The sequence below is a fragment of the Salmo salar genome, chromosome 25 (genome assembly GCF_965601325.2).
Source record: "Salmo salar chromosome 25, fSalSal1, whole genome shotgun sequence".
In the NCBI taxonomy this organism is placed as follows: Eukaryota; Metazoa; Chordata; class Actinopteri; order Salmoniformes; family Salmonidae; genus Salmo; species Salmo salar.
This window is the reverse complement of record NC_138315.1, coordinates 25,012,958-25,028,961: the sequence shown is the minus strand read 5'-3', so window position 1 is coordinate 25,028,961 and position 16,004 is coordinate 25,012,958. Positions and strand designations below refer to the sequence as shown.

General features: G+C 40.4%; 1 protein-coding gene across 1 annotated transcript in view; it reads right to left on the bottom strand.

Annotated features, from left to right (window-relative positions):
* lrp1bb (low density lipoprotein receptor-related protein 1Bb) overlaps window positions 1-16,004 on the bottom strand; it is a 319,979-nt gene that overhangs the window by 35,002 nt on the left and 268,973 nt on the right. Inside the window, exons 59-66 of the mRNA XM_082969228.1 lie at window positions 11,807-11,988; window positions 8,893-9,092; window positions 8,434-8,622; window positions 8,115-8,263; window positions 7,735-7,828; window positions 7,230-7,346; window positions 6,463-6,582; window positions 5,201-5,320 (exon numbers count right to left, since the gene is read on the bottom strand). Coding sequence (XP_082825354.1) covers window positions 5,201-5,320; window positions 6,463-6,582; window positions 7,230-7,346; window positions 7,735-7,828; window positions 8,115-8,263; window positions 8,434-8,622; window positions 8,893-9,092; window positions 11,807-11,988 — 1,171 coding nt within the window. The remainder of the gene's footprint in view (window positions 1-5,200; window positions 5,321-6,462; window positions 6,583-7,229; window positions 7,347-7,734; window positions 7,829-8,114; window positions 8,264-8,433; window positions 8,623-8,892; window positions 9,093-11,806; window positions 11,989-16,004) is intronic.

Here is a 16,004-nt window from a genome sequence, read left to right as displayed (position 1 = left end):
TTTCCTAAAACCAGGAGACAAAAAACACCTTTCAAACTTATAAAAATAAGTATATCTAAATTCCATGTAATGGCTTTCAAAGTCACAGCCAAGTCTCTTTTTTAAATACATTTATACATAAGTAGTTAGGGAAAATGACCAGAGTATAACAGTTCTCACGTAGAGGGTTAGGTATCAGAAGGAGATGGTGACAGGTGTGGCCGGATGCTGTCATAGTCTTTATATGATATACAGTACCAGTCGAAAGTTTGGACACACCTACTCATTCAAGGGTTTTTCTTTATTTTTACTATTTTCTACATTGTAGAATAATAGTGAAGACATCGAAACTATGAAATAACGCATATGGAATCATGCAGTAACCAAAAAAGTGTTAACCAAATCAAAATATATTTTATATTTGAGATTCTTCAAAGTAGCCACCCTTTGCCTTGATGACAGTTTTGCACACTCTTGGCACTCTCAACCAGCTTCATGTGGTAGTCGCCTGGAATGCTTTTCAATTAACAGGTGTGCTTTGTTAAAAGTTAATATGTGGAATTTATTTCCTTCTTAATGTGTTTGAGTTGTGTTGTGACAAGGTAGGGGTGGTGTACAGAAGATAGCCCTATTTGGTAAAAGACCAAGTCAAGAACAGCTCAAATAAGCAAAGAGAAACAACAGTCCATCATTACTTTAAGACATGAAGGCCAGTCAATGTGGAAAATGTCAAGAACTTTTAAAGTTTCTTCAAGTGCAGTCGCAAAAACCATCAAGCATTATGATGAAACAGGCTCTCATGAGGACCGCCACAGGAAAGAAAGACCAAGAGTTACCTCTGTTGCAGAGGATAAGTTCATTAGAGTTACCAGCCTCAGAATTTGCACCCCAAATTAATGCTTCACAGAGTTCAAGTAACAGACATCTCAACATTAACTGTACAGAGGAGATTGCGTGAATCAGGCCTTCATGGTCGAATCCCTGCAAAGAAACCACTACTAAAGGACACCAATAAGAAGGCGAGACTTGCTTAGGCCAAGAAACACGAGCAATGGACATAGAACGGTGGAAATCTGTCCTTTGGGCTTGATGAGTCCAAATTTGAGATTTTTGGTTCCAACCGCCGTGTCTTTATGAGATGCAGAGTAGGTGAACAGATGATCTCCTCATGAGTAGTTCCCACCGTGAATTATGGAGGAGGTGGTGTGATGGTGCTTTGCTGGTGACACTGTCGTGATTTATTTAGAATTCAAGGCACACTTAACCAGCATGGCTACCACAGTATTTTGGATCGATACGCCATCCCATCTGGTTTGCGCTTAGTGAGACTATCATTTGTTTTCAACAGGACAATGACCCAAAACACACCTCCAAGCTGTGTAAGGGCTATTTGACCAAGAAGGAGAGAGATGGAGTGCTGCATCAGATGACCTGGTCTCCACAATCACCCGACCTCTACCCAATTGAGATGGTTTGGGATGAGTTGGACCGCAGAGTGAAGGAAAAGCAGCCAACAAGTGCTCAGCATATGTGGAAACTCCTTCAAAACTGTTGGAAAAGCATTCCAGGTGAAGCTGGTTGAGAGAATGTCATCAAGGCAAAGGGTGGCTACTTTGAAGTATCTCAAATATAGAATATATTTTGATTTGTTTTACACTTTTTTGGTTACTACGTGATTCCATACAGTATGTGTTTTTTCATAGTTTTGATGTCTTCACTATTATTCTACAATGTTGAAAATAGTAAAAATAAAGAAACACCCTGGAATGAGTAGGTGTATCCAAACTTTTGATTGGTACTGTATATACTGTATTATTATTATTTCAGTGTCATACTCCAATTGGTGCCCAGCCCACATTATAAGAAACAATTTCTTAGTTGCTGTTCCAATGTGACAACAGGGGCAGGAGGGGAAAGCACACACACACGCACACACACGCACACACGCACACACACACACGCACACACACACACACACACACACACACGGGGAAACTCATTAGGAGCCAGCCACTAACAAGATTTAAAATAAATGCTGACACAGCACTATAGATGATATATAAGAACATCTACTTTATATCTTACTTAGCTCATTAGAGCTTCACTTTTACAATCAAATATCAGTTCAAATATATCATCATCCTTGAAAATGTATGACTAATTTGAGTAGTATACCTATTTTTTATTTATTTTTGAGCACTTTTTCAACTTTGGCACTGGATCGATTTGTGTCTGAGTGTACTGAAATATCTTGTAGAAAATGCCACTTGATAAAGAGTAACAGCAACTCAGAAGCATAGATAACAATCACAGGGAAATCAATGTAAGGAGGGAGCTGCAGGGAAGTGACAAGCCATTATAAAACATCCTGATGATAGCTTTTTCAGATGTCACTCAAATGAATTTCTGCTGAGATTGGCATGCTGATAACACCCACCACACACACCAGGGTTTCCGTTAGCTGGTAATTGCCGGCTAACGGATTAATTAAAAGCTAATAAATACAATTGTAGCCGGCCAAATTGTCCGGGGCTACATATCATACATCCTTGTTTCATGCTCCAGCACCATTCTCTCACTCCTTGGCCTTATGCGCCTGATGCTGAGGAGAGAGAGAGAGAGAGAGAGAGAGAGAGAGAGAGAGGATCCTTGGGATACTGTTGATAGCGAAGATGGAGGCCATTTTCATTGAAGTAAAATGAAAGTTAGAAAGTATGCCTATAGTGAAAAGCCTACCAGGGCAATGTCCTCCACATGGACAAGTTTTTAATATTGTAGTGGACATAAATGGGAAGAATGTTGGCGTGTCCAAATGCAGGCTACTGCGCAACTAGCTATTCATGTAGGATGGTAGTTTTTTTTCCCTTCTCGTATTTATAAACATTTTATCATTATTATTACTGTATATCATTGTTATTACTGTAGGCATATTTATTAATCCAAACCAGTTCTTTAAATATGCGAAACGTGTTTTGGTTAATTCTGTTGAGACATTTTCGGTGGCTAAATTAAGTTCGATCTGTCTCTTTAATTGTGTGCTCCATATTTAGTTTAAGAAATAGTAAGTTATAAGTAGGCCTGTTGTAAAATACTGTACATATCACTAGCCTATTGCTGTACATTTGTTGGGTATGGTAGGCACTAGCCTTAGTAATTGCTGCAATACAGCCTGTTCAAAACGTTTGTGAAGTTTTAAACCAGTTCTCAAGTGTTTTGTTTCATTCTGAGCCATTTTCTTTGGCCAAATTAAGTTCCAACTGTAATGTTGTGTTAGCCGCAATATAATATCCAGCTCATATTTTCTCTATAAATAATGGCTTAACTTACTTTTGGTATTAACCTAATTCAGTTTAGAAACTTTTGTGAAGGTTTGGTGTGGTTATTAGCCCATTATACTGCAGGCCTATGGTACTAAGGCAGTGCGCACAGGTGCTCCCACTGACTTCGACAAATACACTTGAGGTGATGCTTGTCTTCATAAAAAATATTCTGATTGAAAATGAATGAATAAGCCTCCTCCTGTACGGCTATATCTGTATAGCAGAGGCAGTAGGCTAGCCTATCTGACAAGGATAATATACGTTGGTGTTGTAGCATGTCGTCGGCCATATCTCTCTCTCTCTCTGGGACTATGCCTAAGCTTCTCTTCAATTATATATATATATTTTTTATATTAATATCATACACTGGACGCCTAAGCCAACAGTATAGGCCTATACATGCAATGCCCTGATGCATTTAGTGCTCAAATCCCCGACAGCTGAACCATGAGGTGAACAATTATTATTTTAGGAAAGCAAAAACCAATAAGCTATAAAGTTTCTAATGCTACACATCGAAACACAAGCAACAGTGTTTTTGTCATTTGTTCTAGGCTATTTTAAGGACACGTAAATGTCCCTCATTTTTTGATAGCGCTGACTGCATGGGTGAACGCCCTAATGGGTTATGCACCCAATGCATATGGATGACCGGTACATTTCTTAAAATGCCCGATAAATTCAAATCTTCCGGGTCACTTGTCCGGCACAAAATGTTCCTAATGGAAACCCTGACACACACACACACTCAATTGAAAGCATTGAAGATAGTTATTTTCTCTCAAATTGACCAATTGATTAAATTGGTTAAGCCAAATAACAAAGAAAGAAAAGTTTGGTTTGGAAGCAGTTGGAGGCCTGTAATAGCTGTCTCCATTAAATGAAAGGCCATTTTAAGCAGTGAACGGCTATCCTAGAGTGGTATTGGCTCATGAAAGGTGAATTATTTCATGTATGAACTAGTTGTGCAAGGGCTGAAAAACTGACATCCACACAGGTAAAGAGAACTAGTAATGGAAGAATGAGATTTTAAAAAATAAAAATAATTCTCAAGGACAATGGTTTAGGAGTATCATTTCACTATCCTAATTATCCTCCATATCGCACTCAATTGTTAACTGAACAGCATTTAGGAAACGTTAATTAAAATGTTACAACTTCTAAAAGAGATCTCTTTAGTTAGCGGCAATTATTAGCTTACAGCCTGTTTTGAACTTCAGAAGAGTTAGTATCTAACAAAACAACCAATACTTTGAGTGAAGAAACAATTGATCTTGAGCTGATCGATTTTCCCAAAGATTATGGCAGCCTATCTATCTACTCAAATAACCATTGGACTGAGATGAAGAGGAAAACAGCCTTAAAAGATAGAACACTTGCTAACACTGCACAAAGGCCCAAGAAGTAAATTCATGTGGAACCTTGATCTCTTTCTTCTAGATGTGAGCAGAGCTAAAAATCATTGAAAGCCTAATCCAGAGGAAATAGTTGACTTAAAAGTAAAACACAGCTCAGTGACTTCCTAGCTTCACAGTTTCAAGTCATGACCAGTGGGAAAGATAGTTGTATGAGGATGGAAAGTATCTCTACCACTGAAAATACCTTGAAAATAATACTCTAAACTATTTGTGGGGGTCAAAACACTAAAGAAGAAGGGACCATGATGCGCTAACTATCCAATGTGATGTCTGCTGTTTTGATGCCATACACACTACTGAAAAGTCTGACATCCAGTGCTGATAAACTACCAGTCTTTATGGCTGCTTCAACTCAATCAGTACAGAGCAGATTAGAATGAACCCATGCGTACAATTAATTCATTTCCTAATCACAATTTCAACCGAGGAGCAATAAAACTATAGGACTGGTTTGATTTATGATTTTAACGCTCCCCCACTCACCACAATTAGCCTCGTCTGACCCGTCTGTGCAGTCCGGGTCCTCATCACACACCCACAGCTTGGAAATGCAGTGCATGGAGGCCTTGCACTGGAACTGATCCGGGGAACAGGTGCTCTCCGCTGTGGAGAGGAGGGCGTCCAGGTTTACAACAGGCCAAATCAAATCAAATGTTATACAACTGCTGTAGACCTTACCGTGAAATGCTTGAGCGGAGGGGAGAACAATAGGGGATGGGAGAGAGTGATAAAGAGATAAGGGGGAGAGAGAGATAGGGGAAGAGAGAGAGAGATAGGGAGATGGAGAGGGGACAGACGTAAGGAGTAAGAGGTGAGCAAACAGCCCTAAAGCCTTGAACACATGGATTAATAACTATAATTTACAGAGGCAGGAACTTGCTGTGTTAATAACATGTATTACTATACCTTACAGATGGAATCATCAGCCTCTGATTTAGAAATAACTGACTTGCAAACAGGTTAACACAATAAACAGATCAACCCAAATATCTGCAGTCTAGAAACATCCAAGTCAGTTTAAAACTCAGATAACCATCCATGTCAATGGTTTCCATGTGTTTGATGCCATTCCATTTGCACTGTTCCAGACATTATTATGAGCTGTGCTCCCCTCAGCAGCCTCCTGTGATTGGCACAGTGTTCCTGATAAGGTCTACTACATTTACAAATGTACATCTAGAGTCTGATTAAGAGTGAGAATGCCTACGACTCCTACAGTGTATTGCGATGGCTGAAGTAATTATATAGCTCTCCTTCACTCCATAGTGACTCTCACTCCATCTTGAAATCACAGGCAAGCAAAACAAATGTAGCAACCCACAGACACTTTGTCAGAGGTATAACCTTACTGCTGATAGCTAGAGTTACCATCAAATAATATAAATACCTATGTCTGTTCTCTCTTTCATTTTCTAAATCAATCATAGCGAATCCTCTCACACAGGGAAAGGGCTAAACAAGCATGCCTTTGGAATACCTAAACACTATCTGGCTCCCTATTATTTAAGGCAGCACATAGGCTCTGAGCTTCACTATAAATTCAACGGTAAGGACCTTTAGGATTATTTGTCTCAAACTGTCAGATACCACCTTTACACAAAAATGTCCATCTCATGCTTTGTTGAACTGCTGGCAAAAAAATATAAAATGGAAAATAATCCTATAGAAGTCTAGCCTAAATTAAAAAGTAATCTAAAGATTCCTAAAACAATCCCTCTGGTAGTAATTTAGAAGGTTCTTCTTACGACAGTCTGTCTCATCCTCTCCGTCTCCACAGTCGTCCTGTCCATTGCAGCGGAGGTTTAGAGGGATACACTTCTGTTTCCGGGTGCATTTGAACTGCCCTGACAGACATATGTACGTCTCTGAAAGATAAAATAGAGGAGAAGAGGTAGAACCAAGCATCCACTTAGGGTGAAAATCATCCATCAACAAAAACATGTAGGACAAAAGGCTGCATCACCTTAATGTAAAGTGAAGTTGTTGACTTAGCAAAGAACAACCTAATAAAAAAATAACAATGCTTTGAAATCAAAGCACATCCACACATGGGCTTGTTATTGTGACATCAATCCATACTTGTTCTTTTTTTGTATTGCAGCAACATGTCTTGAAAAGGTATCAAGCGGTAAGAAAAGGTATGAAGCTGCTGGCTAACGTATTGTTTGATTTTCCATCTGAACATCAACAGGTTCAGTGTGAAAGTCAGTAACAACTACAGTCTTCTTTAATGGACATGCTATTGTGGCCAGATATCAGACGTATGTTTTTGTGTTGAAGCAAGATGTATCGAAAGGCATCATTAAAAGGTATAAAGCTGCTTGAAGATGTATCGTTTATCTGCTTTTCCCCCTGAACACCAACAGATAACAGACTCCTACAGAAAGACTCAGTGTGAAGGACAGTAACAACCCTATAAATATTATTCCTAGAACTGGGAAGCCCCTTAGACCATGGCAATTTGACACCAGTCTTCTTGAATGGGGATGCATGTTCCAGTTTTCCTCCTTACCACAGTTAGCCTCATCTGAGTTGTCTCCACAGTCGTTCTCCCCATCACAGATGAAGGGAGGTAGAGCACAGAGGCCAGTGCCACACTGGAACCGACCGGGCTGACATTTGAATTCAGCTGCATGAAAATTAGCAATGTTATCTCAGAATGCAAAGCCAGCAAATTACAGTACTTGTACACTGAACATTATGTATGCTCACGTATTATGATAAGCTACACATTCGTGTAGCTTATCATACTTAATGACAATGAAAAACAACAGTTCTTGCATTTCTGAAAAGCATTTGTAAACATGCATTTAATACACATTCTAAAGTTAACTTCAAAACGCAGAATATTATTGCAAATATTCTCAGATCACAGTTAAAGATCACAGCAAAAATGTATAATAAAAAAAATGTAGTTTCCAAGGCTGAGTTATAGATTGAATTTGGCCTACCATACCAGGATCCCCAGTAAGTCCAGTAATGCATAGTTTGTATAAATTGGAAAACATGGTACTCACGACAGTCAGCAGGCTCGTCTGAGCCATCGCCACAGTCATCCACAGTGTCACACTTCCACCAGAAAGGAATACACTCGTCTGTCCCGCAGCGGAACTACAGAACACACAAATTAATCAGACAGAATTCTAACTCAACACAAAAAATGTATTCTAACTTTCCATTCGAGTTGTTCAAAGCATAACAAAGCAACACTACTATTTTCATGGGACTTAAGTTACAGAAGCAAGGCAGGAAAGAAGAGAGTGTGATATAAATAAAGAGAAAAAGCATGAAACAACAGATCTGCCTTAGGGAAAACCCAGAATATAATAACAAACTGGAAAAGAGTTACCATATTATCTACAAGTGCCGAGGAGAGTGTGAGGGACTAGGCACTGACCTGACTTGCAGTGCAGTTGGAGAGGCAGGTTTTATTGTCAGCGGCGAGGTAGAAATTAGTTGGACAAGCACACTTGTGTTCCCCGCTGGGGGAGAGGAGACACAAGTGGCTGCATCCTCCATTGGCCACCTGACATTGGTGCTTCGGCACTGCACAGAGGAAGGGGGGAAGAGGGGGCAACACCAAAAGTACAACATCATTAAACTGAACATTAGCCACATTCTTAATATCATACCCTATATAATTACATCCCATATAATAATAGCATAACCATAGGCTGGCAGGTGAGGGGACTGCTTGGCTGGGTGGGTTACTCTACCTTCAGGTTGGCGTAGTGAATGGTAAATCTTAACAGACTTGATGGCTTGCCAGGAGTTAAGCAGCTCTATCCCAAGGGCCCCAGTTGTTTTATGTGCCCTTCGGAGTGATTTGGATTTCCCATCCGTCCAGTAGACAAAGTCCTCAAACAGTGTCAGACCCATCACACCTTGGATGTGGTCGTAGGACACTGGGAAGAGACACAATACAGGCAAAAGAGAATCGCCATTAGTGGATGAGCCTGCAGCATGACAGCAGATCTGTCTTACCAAACACAACTATTATGACTGTAGAAGCCAACAAATGATCAGCAGTGTGTTTTAATCAGACCTGTGTTTAAACATATTAGTTTTCTTTCAAATACTTTTAATAGTTCAAATACTTCCATTATTCTCCAATTTGTTTTGAGGAGGTGAGGAGAGAGGATGCAAGGAAATGTACCCATTGTATTCTGCCTCACCTTTGTGTCTCTGGGAGCCATCCATGTTGGCAAACAGAATGTGGTTGTCGTCAGCCCAGTACAGCCTCTTGTTGGTGTAATCTATAGTGAGGGCAGTTGGGCTGTAGATCTCCTTGTCGATGATAACGACCTGCCCACGGCCATCCATGCCCACACGACCAATATAAGGGGACTCACAGCAGTCCACCCAGAACACATACCTACACAGGGAGGAATGTGGCGAGGTCTTAGAAGATCTCACTAACAAAACATTTTAAAAACAGTAGGTTAAATGTTACCAAAAGTTAGTTGCGTTAGGACCTAGGATCAAGGGTGACACTCAAGTTTTATAATACTATATCTCTTGACACATTGATGAAAATAGTCATGGCCTCTAAACCTTCAAGCTGCATACTGGACCCTATTCCAACTAAACTATTCCAGCTTGGCCCTCCTATGTTGAACATAATAAACGGCTCCCTATCCACCAGATGTGTACCAAACTCACTCAAAGTGGCAGTAATAAAGCCTCTCTTGAAAAAGCCAAACGTTGACACAGAAAATATAAAAAAATATCGGCCTATATCGAATCTTCCATTCTTCTAAATTTTTTGGGGGAAAAGCTGCAACTCACTGCCTTCCTGAAGACAAACAATGTATACGAACACTTCAGTCTGGTTTTAGACTGAGACTGCACTTGTGAAGGTGTAAATTACCTTTTAATGGCATCAGACCAAGGCTCTGCATATGTCCTCGTGCTCCTAGACCTTAGTGCTGCTTTTGATACCATCGATCACCACATTCTTTTAGAGAGATTGGAAACACAAATTTCTCTGCACTGACAAGTTCTGGCCTGGTTTAGATCTTATCTGTCGGAAAGATATCAGTTTGTCTCTGTGGATGGTTTGTCCTCTGACAGATCAACTGTCAATTTCAGTGTTCCTCAAGGCTCCGTTTTAGGACCACTATTGTTTTCACTATATATTTTACCTCTTGGTGATGTCATTCGGAAACATGATGTTAACTTTCACTGCCATGTGGACGACACACAGCTTTACATTTCGATGAAACATGGTGAAGCCCCAAAATTGCCCTCCCTGGAAGCCTGTGTTTCAGACATAAGAAGTGGATGGCGGCAAATGTTCTATTTTTAAACTCGGACAAAACAGAGATGCTAGTTCTAGGTCCCAAGAAACAAAGATATTTTGTTAAATCTGACTATGTTGATGGTTGTACAGTCGTCTAAAATAAAACTGTGAAGGACCTCGTCGTTACTCTGGACCCTTATCTCTCTTTTGACGAACATATCAAGACATTGCAAAAATCAGAAACTTTCTGTCCAAAAATGATGCAGAAAACTTTATCCATGCTTTTGTCACTAATGCAATGCTCTACTTTCCGGCTACCCGGATAAAGCACTAAATATACTTCAGTTAGTGCTAAACACGGCTGCTAGAATCTTGACTAGAACCCCCCAAAAAATTCATATTACTCCAGTGCTAGCCTCTACACTTGCTTCCTGTTATGGCTTGGGCTGATTTCAAGGTTTTACTGCTAATCTACAAAGCATTACATGGGCTTGCTCCTACCTATCTTTCCGATTTTGTCCTGCCGTACATACCTACACGTACGATACCGTCACAAGACGCAGGCCTCCTTACTGTCCCTAGAACAGCTGGAGGCAGTGCTTTCTCCTATAGAGCTCAATTTTTATGGAATAGTCTACTTATCCATGTGAGAGACGCAGACTCGATCTCGACCTTTAAGTCTTTATTGAAGACTCATCTCTTCAGTAGGTCCAATGATTGAGTGTAGTCTGGCCCAGGAGTGTGAAGGTGAATGGAAAGGCACTGGAGCAACGAACCGCCCTTGCTGTCTCTGCCTGGCCAGTTCCCATCTCTTCACTGGGATTCTCTGCCTCAAACCCTATTACAGGGCTGAGTCACTGGCTTACTGGTGCTCTTCCATGCCGTCTCTAGGAGGGGTGCGTCACTTGAGTGGGTTGAGTCACGGACGTGATCTTCCTGTCTGGGTTGCCCCCCCCCCCCTCGGGTTTGTGCTGTGGGGGAGATATTCATGGGCTATACTCAGCCTTGTCTCAGGATGGTAAGTTGGTGGTGTGGGGGCTGTGCTTTGGCAAAGTGGGTGGGATTATTGTCAGACGGGGCCACAGTGTCTCCCGAACCCTCCAGTATTTATGTTGCAATAGTCTCTCTTTCTCTCTCTCCTATTCTGCCTGTGGCTATGGAACCCTGACCTGTCACCGGATGTGCTCCCTTGTCCCAGACCTGCAGTTTTCAACTCTCTAGAGACAGCAGGAGCGGTAGAGATACTCCGAATGATCGGCTATGAAAAGCCAACTGACATTTACTCCTGAGGTGCTGACCTGTTGCACCCTCTACAACCACTGTGATTATTATTATCTGACCCTGATTGGTCATCTATGAACATTTGAACATCTTGGCCATGTTCTGTTATAATCTCCACCCGGCACAGCCAGAAGAGGACTGTCCACCCCTCATAGCCTGGTTCCTCTCTAGGTTTCTTCCTAGGTTCCGGCCTTTCTAGGGAGTTTTTCCTAGCCACCATGCTTCTACATCTGCATTGCTGCTGTTTGGGGTTTTAGGCTGAGTTTCTTTACAGCACTTTGTGACATCAGCTGATTTAAGAACGGCTTAATAATTACATTTGATTGAAATTTGATTGATAATTTAAGTTAATGGTCTTAATTGGAAAAACCCTGATAAGTAAAAGTAGACTCAGTATTGTCACCACCTTGCTTCTGGATTTGGCTGTAACATACATGTTTGAGTCAAAGGTTAGAGGATATACACATATGTCAACGTGTCTGATACAGTGACCAGACTGTGTATCGAGAGCCAGGTCAGTGGGGTTAGAGGTCAGAGGATAGAGGTCAAAGTGTCTGATAGAGTACCCTGACTGTGGATCCAGGGCCAGGTCAGTGGGGTTCCTGATACCAGTGCTGACCAGGACAGAGGGGTACAGGCCGTTAGCTTTAGACACCTCCAGGCTCTTCCTCTCGATGTCACACCAGTACAGGTTCTTCCCTATCCAGTCCAGGGCCAGCGCACTGGGGACGGCCGTACGATGGACTATCTGGTGAAAAGGAGAGGGGGGTATAAACAACTAGCAGAGACAATGACAACAACAAACTAAACACTCATTATATGATTAATGCCTGAAACAAGTGAAAAACCTCATCTTAATGATGGTAGAATCCTACAGTAACTCTCAATCAATGTCTCTCATTTCAGGCAGCTTTTGAATTAGCAAAGCAGTTGTTTTGAATAAACAATGATAGTGCCAGCTGGCACATGAAACTGGTACTTTGAAACACTATTTAAAACCCAAGAACACCCATGCAATCTGCCATTAAAGGACATGATGCACTTTGAGGTCTTCTTTATCATCATTTGCAAGAGAAATATAGCCTTGCCAAGGTGACTAGGCTGTACCCTAAGCAGTAATTTAGACTAAACTGGAGCTTTAAATAGTCTCCAAAATGTAACAGATTTTGTTTTCCATCAGAAGAAGGTAAAAAGACAGGGAGAAAGTGGTTAATATTCAACACATTAAGTAGAGCCTGTGATATTCTGCTAGCCCCTCTATTCTTGTGCATTGATTTAAAAGGTCATCAACTGTCAAAATCATGTTTTTCATGAAATTGGAGGATATTTAAAAGGAAACCAGATCAAAGGATGATGACCAAAGTCTGAAAAATGACTTACTTCTACATTGATAAGTTTGATTATAAAGTTAGTCGTCCCCTCCCCCATGTCAAACACTTAGATTTATTATTAAGGGAAAAAGGTAACATCACGTTAACCCTGATTTTAATACACCAATGGCAACATGATATTCTCTAACCTAATTTAAGTAAGTTCTGCCTTGTAACCAACATCGGAGAAGCAGTGTTTGCAGAGAGGGCGTGATTTATATAGCTAGATGCTATTCTACTGGTGCCAAAATTTGACTATAGGGTGTCAGCAAATATAATGAAAAGTTTACCTTATTCATCTATGGCAAAGATACTTATACTGTATGTTTCCCCTTTCATATGTGTCTGGTGTTAGCTAGTTACTGCCTAGCTAGGTCTTCAGCCAGCATAGAACAAAAGGGGGTGAAGGGTCGTTCAAAACTCAGACACACTTGTCAAGTCAACACATCCGTCAGTGCTGCTGTGAACCGGATTACAAGAGACATGCCAAACGGGAGATTTATATATAACAAAATCAATTATTGATGAAATTTTATTGTAAAGACAGTTGTGGCTTTAGCAACTTGAACCAGCCCTGAACTTTGAGCAGTGAGGTTCATTTCTCCCCCCTTGTCTCAGCTTGTTCCAGGTTGAAGGAAATCCCAACCTGACATTGTGCAGATGTAAAGAATTTGTTGTGAACCTTCCATCCAATAGGATAATCACTATATCCTAGGACATTATTCAGGAGTGTGCAACATTGCAATGTTAGATAGAAAGAGATTCACCCATGTTGTTGTTTATCATGCAGATTTGTCAGGACATCGTAATTTATGAAGCTCATTCTGAAACACAGACGTGATTTCTGTCCCAGGGGATTGCATTGTGTGCAAGTCTTCAATTTAGACCCCAATTATTTGAATTAGGTGTTAGCAAAAACCTGTAAACTCCTGTGTATAAGAAAACTGTGGCTGTCATGACTAAATTTGCTCTCATGTACTGAACAAGATTATGAATGTTGAAGGTTAATCTCCTTGAGTTGTCCCTCATGTGGGAATTACTTATTTTGTAAAATTTTGTACAAAGACTCATGCACAGATACAGCCCCCCCCCCCAAAAAAAATGTTTTACCATATATTCAAAAAGTGTTGATATCTCCACATGTTTATGGTTTTGCAGCTTGGGCATCTGGTAACTGCAGATCATCTGTCTAATGCCTTGCAAGTAATGCCTTGCATGGGGCGCGGAATGCATCAATAAATGTACAATGCTGTATTAATTGTATTTATTTTATACAGTGCATTCGGAAAGTATTCAGACAACTTCACTTTTTCCACATTTTGCTATGTTACAACCTTACTCTAAAATCGCTTAAATTACATTTTCCCTCATCAATCTACACACAATACCCCATAATGACAAAAGCAAAAACAGTTTAGAAATTTTAGCAAATGAATACAACATTTTTAACAGAAATATCTCATTTACATAAGTATTCAGATCCTTTGCTATGAGACTCGAAATTTATCCTTGAGATGTTTCTACAACTTCATTGGAGTCAACCTGTGGTAAATTGATTGGACATGATTTGGAAAGGCACACACCTGTCTATATAATGTCCCACAGTTGACAGTGCATGCCAGAGCAAAAACCAAGCCATGAGGTCGAAGGAATTGTCCGTAGAGCTCTGAGATAGGACTGTGTCAAGGTACAGAAGAGTACCAATAAATATCTGCAGCATTGAAGGTCCCCAAGAACCCAGTGGCCTCCATCATTCTTAAATGGAAGAACTTTGGAACCACCAAGACTAATGGCAACACCTAAAGGACTCTCAGACCATGAGAAACACATCTGGAGGAAGCCAGGTACTGCTCAACATCTGGCCAATACCATCCCTATGGTCAAACATGGTGATGGCAGCGTCATGCTGTGGGGATGTTGCAGGAAATGGGAAACTTGTCAGGATCGAGGGAAAGTTGAACCGAGCAAAGTACAGAGACATCCTTGATGAAAACCTGCTCCAGAGCGCTCAGGACCGCAGAATGGGGCAAAGGTTCACCTTCCAACAGGACAACAACCCTAAGCACATGGCCAAGACAATGCAGGAGTGGCTTCGGGAAAAGTCTCTGAATGTCCTTGAGCGGCCCAGCCAGAGCCTGGACTTGAACCCGATAAAACATCTCTGTAGAAACCTAAAAATAACTGTGCAGCGACACTCCCCATCCAACCTGACAGAGCTTGAGAGGATCTACAGAGAAGAATAGGAGAAACTGTTTTTGCTTTGTCATTATGGGGTATTGTGTGTAGATTGATGAGGGGAAAAAAACGATTTCATCAATTTTAGAAAAGGCTGTAACGTAACAAAATGTGGAAAAAGTGAAGGGGTCTGGATACATTCTGAATGCACTGTATATAAAAACGCACTAATCTGATGAATCCACACAACATATTTGATCACCTCTAATCCTAGAAACTCTTTACCTCCCAACAAGAAAGTGTTGTTTGTGCTTGTTTACCATTTTGAAAGTACACCACAACATGGATGCCTCTGATGGTTCTTTAAATGGCATAGAATTGCCTTTATGTGAAACACCCTTTCCCCTCTGAATGGTCTTCAGAGAGAGGTTTCTCAGTATTTCAACCACCCACAGATGTCCAAATTCACACCTGCTGACTATAGACAATGAGTATAGAACTATAATCACCATCAAGATAAAAGATGTTAAGTATTTCAAACATAACTGAGCCAACATAATGGTGTTCTCTGTCTTACATTTAGGTGGGCTGGCTCCATTATTATGTAGATCTCACTGGAGGCGCTGCCTTTGGCTCTGACATGTATTCTGACTACAAATCACCTCTTTTGCCTCTGATTACCTTTAATTATGCTTTAACATCCTGTTTGAACAGAGTCAACGACCATAGGAGCACACGCTGGAGGCTTGCTAAGGGCTGTTATTGGAAAGGTAGGTAAGATCTAGGATGTTCTGTCAGCACAATATAATTAAAAACAAAAAACTGTTTCAAGTGAGAAGTAGGCATTGGTCTGACGCCGAAAAGAAAGGAAATTGCCAGAGCAATTTTTAAAACAAGACAGAGAAAGTTGGTTGTTTAACCTAACAGAAAAGACAGGACAAATATTACAACAAATATTATGGTTAAACTCAAATATACTAATTGATTAAAAAAACTATATTCCAAAACAATGTTGTTTTTTTTAATCAATTAGTATATTTGAGTTTAACCATATTTGTTGTAATATTTGTTCTGTCTTTTCTGGTAGGTTAAACTACTAACTTCCTCTGTCTTGTTTTAAAAAGTGATATTTTGGAGATTATTTCATTTTCAAATAACTGAAAAACGGTAGTCTTTGTATAGTCTTGAACATTGGGTGAGACATTCTTACCAATCTGCT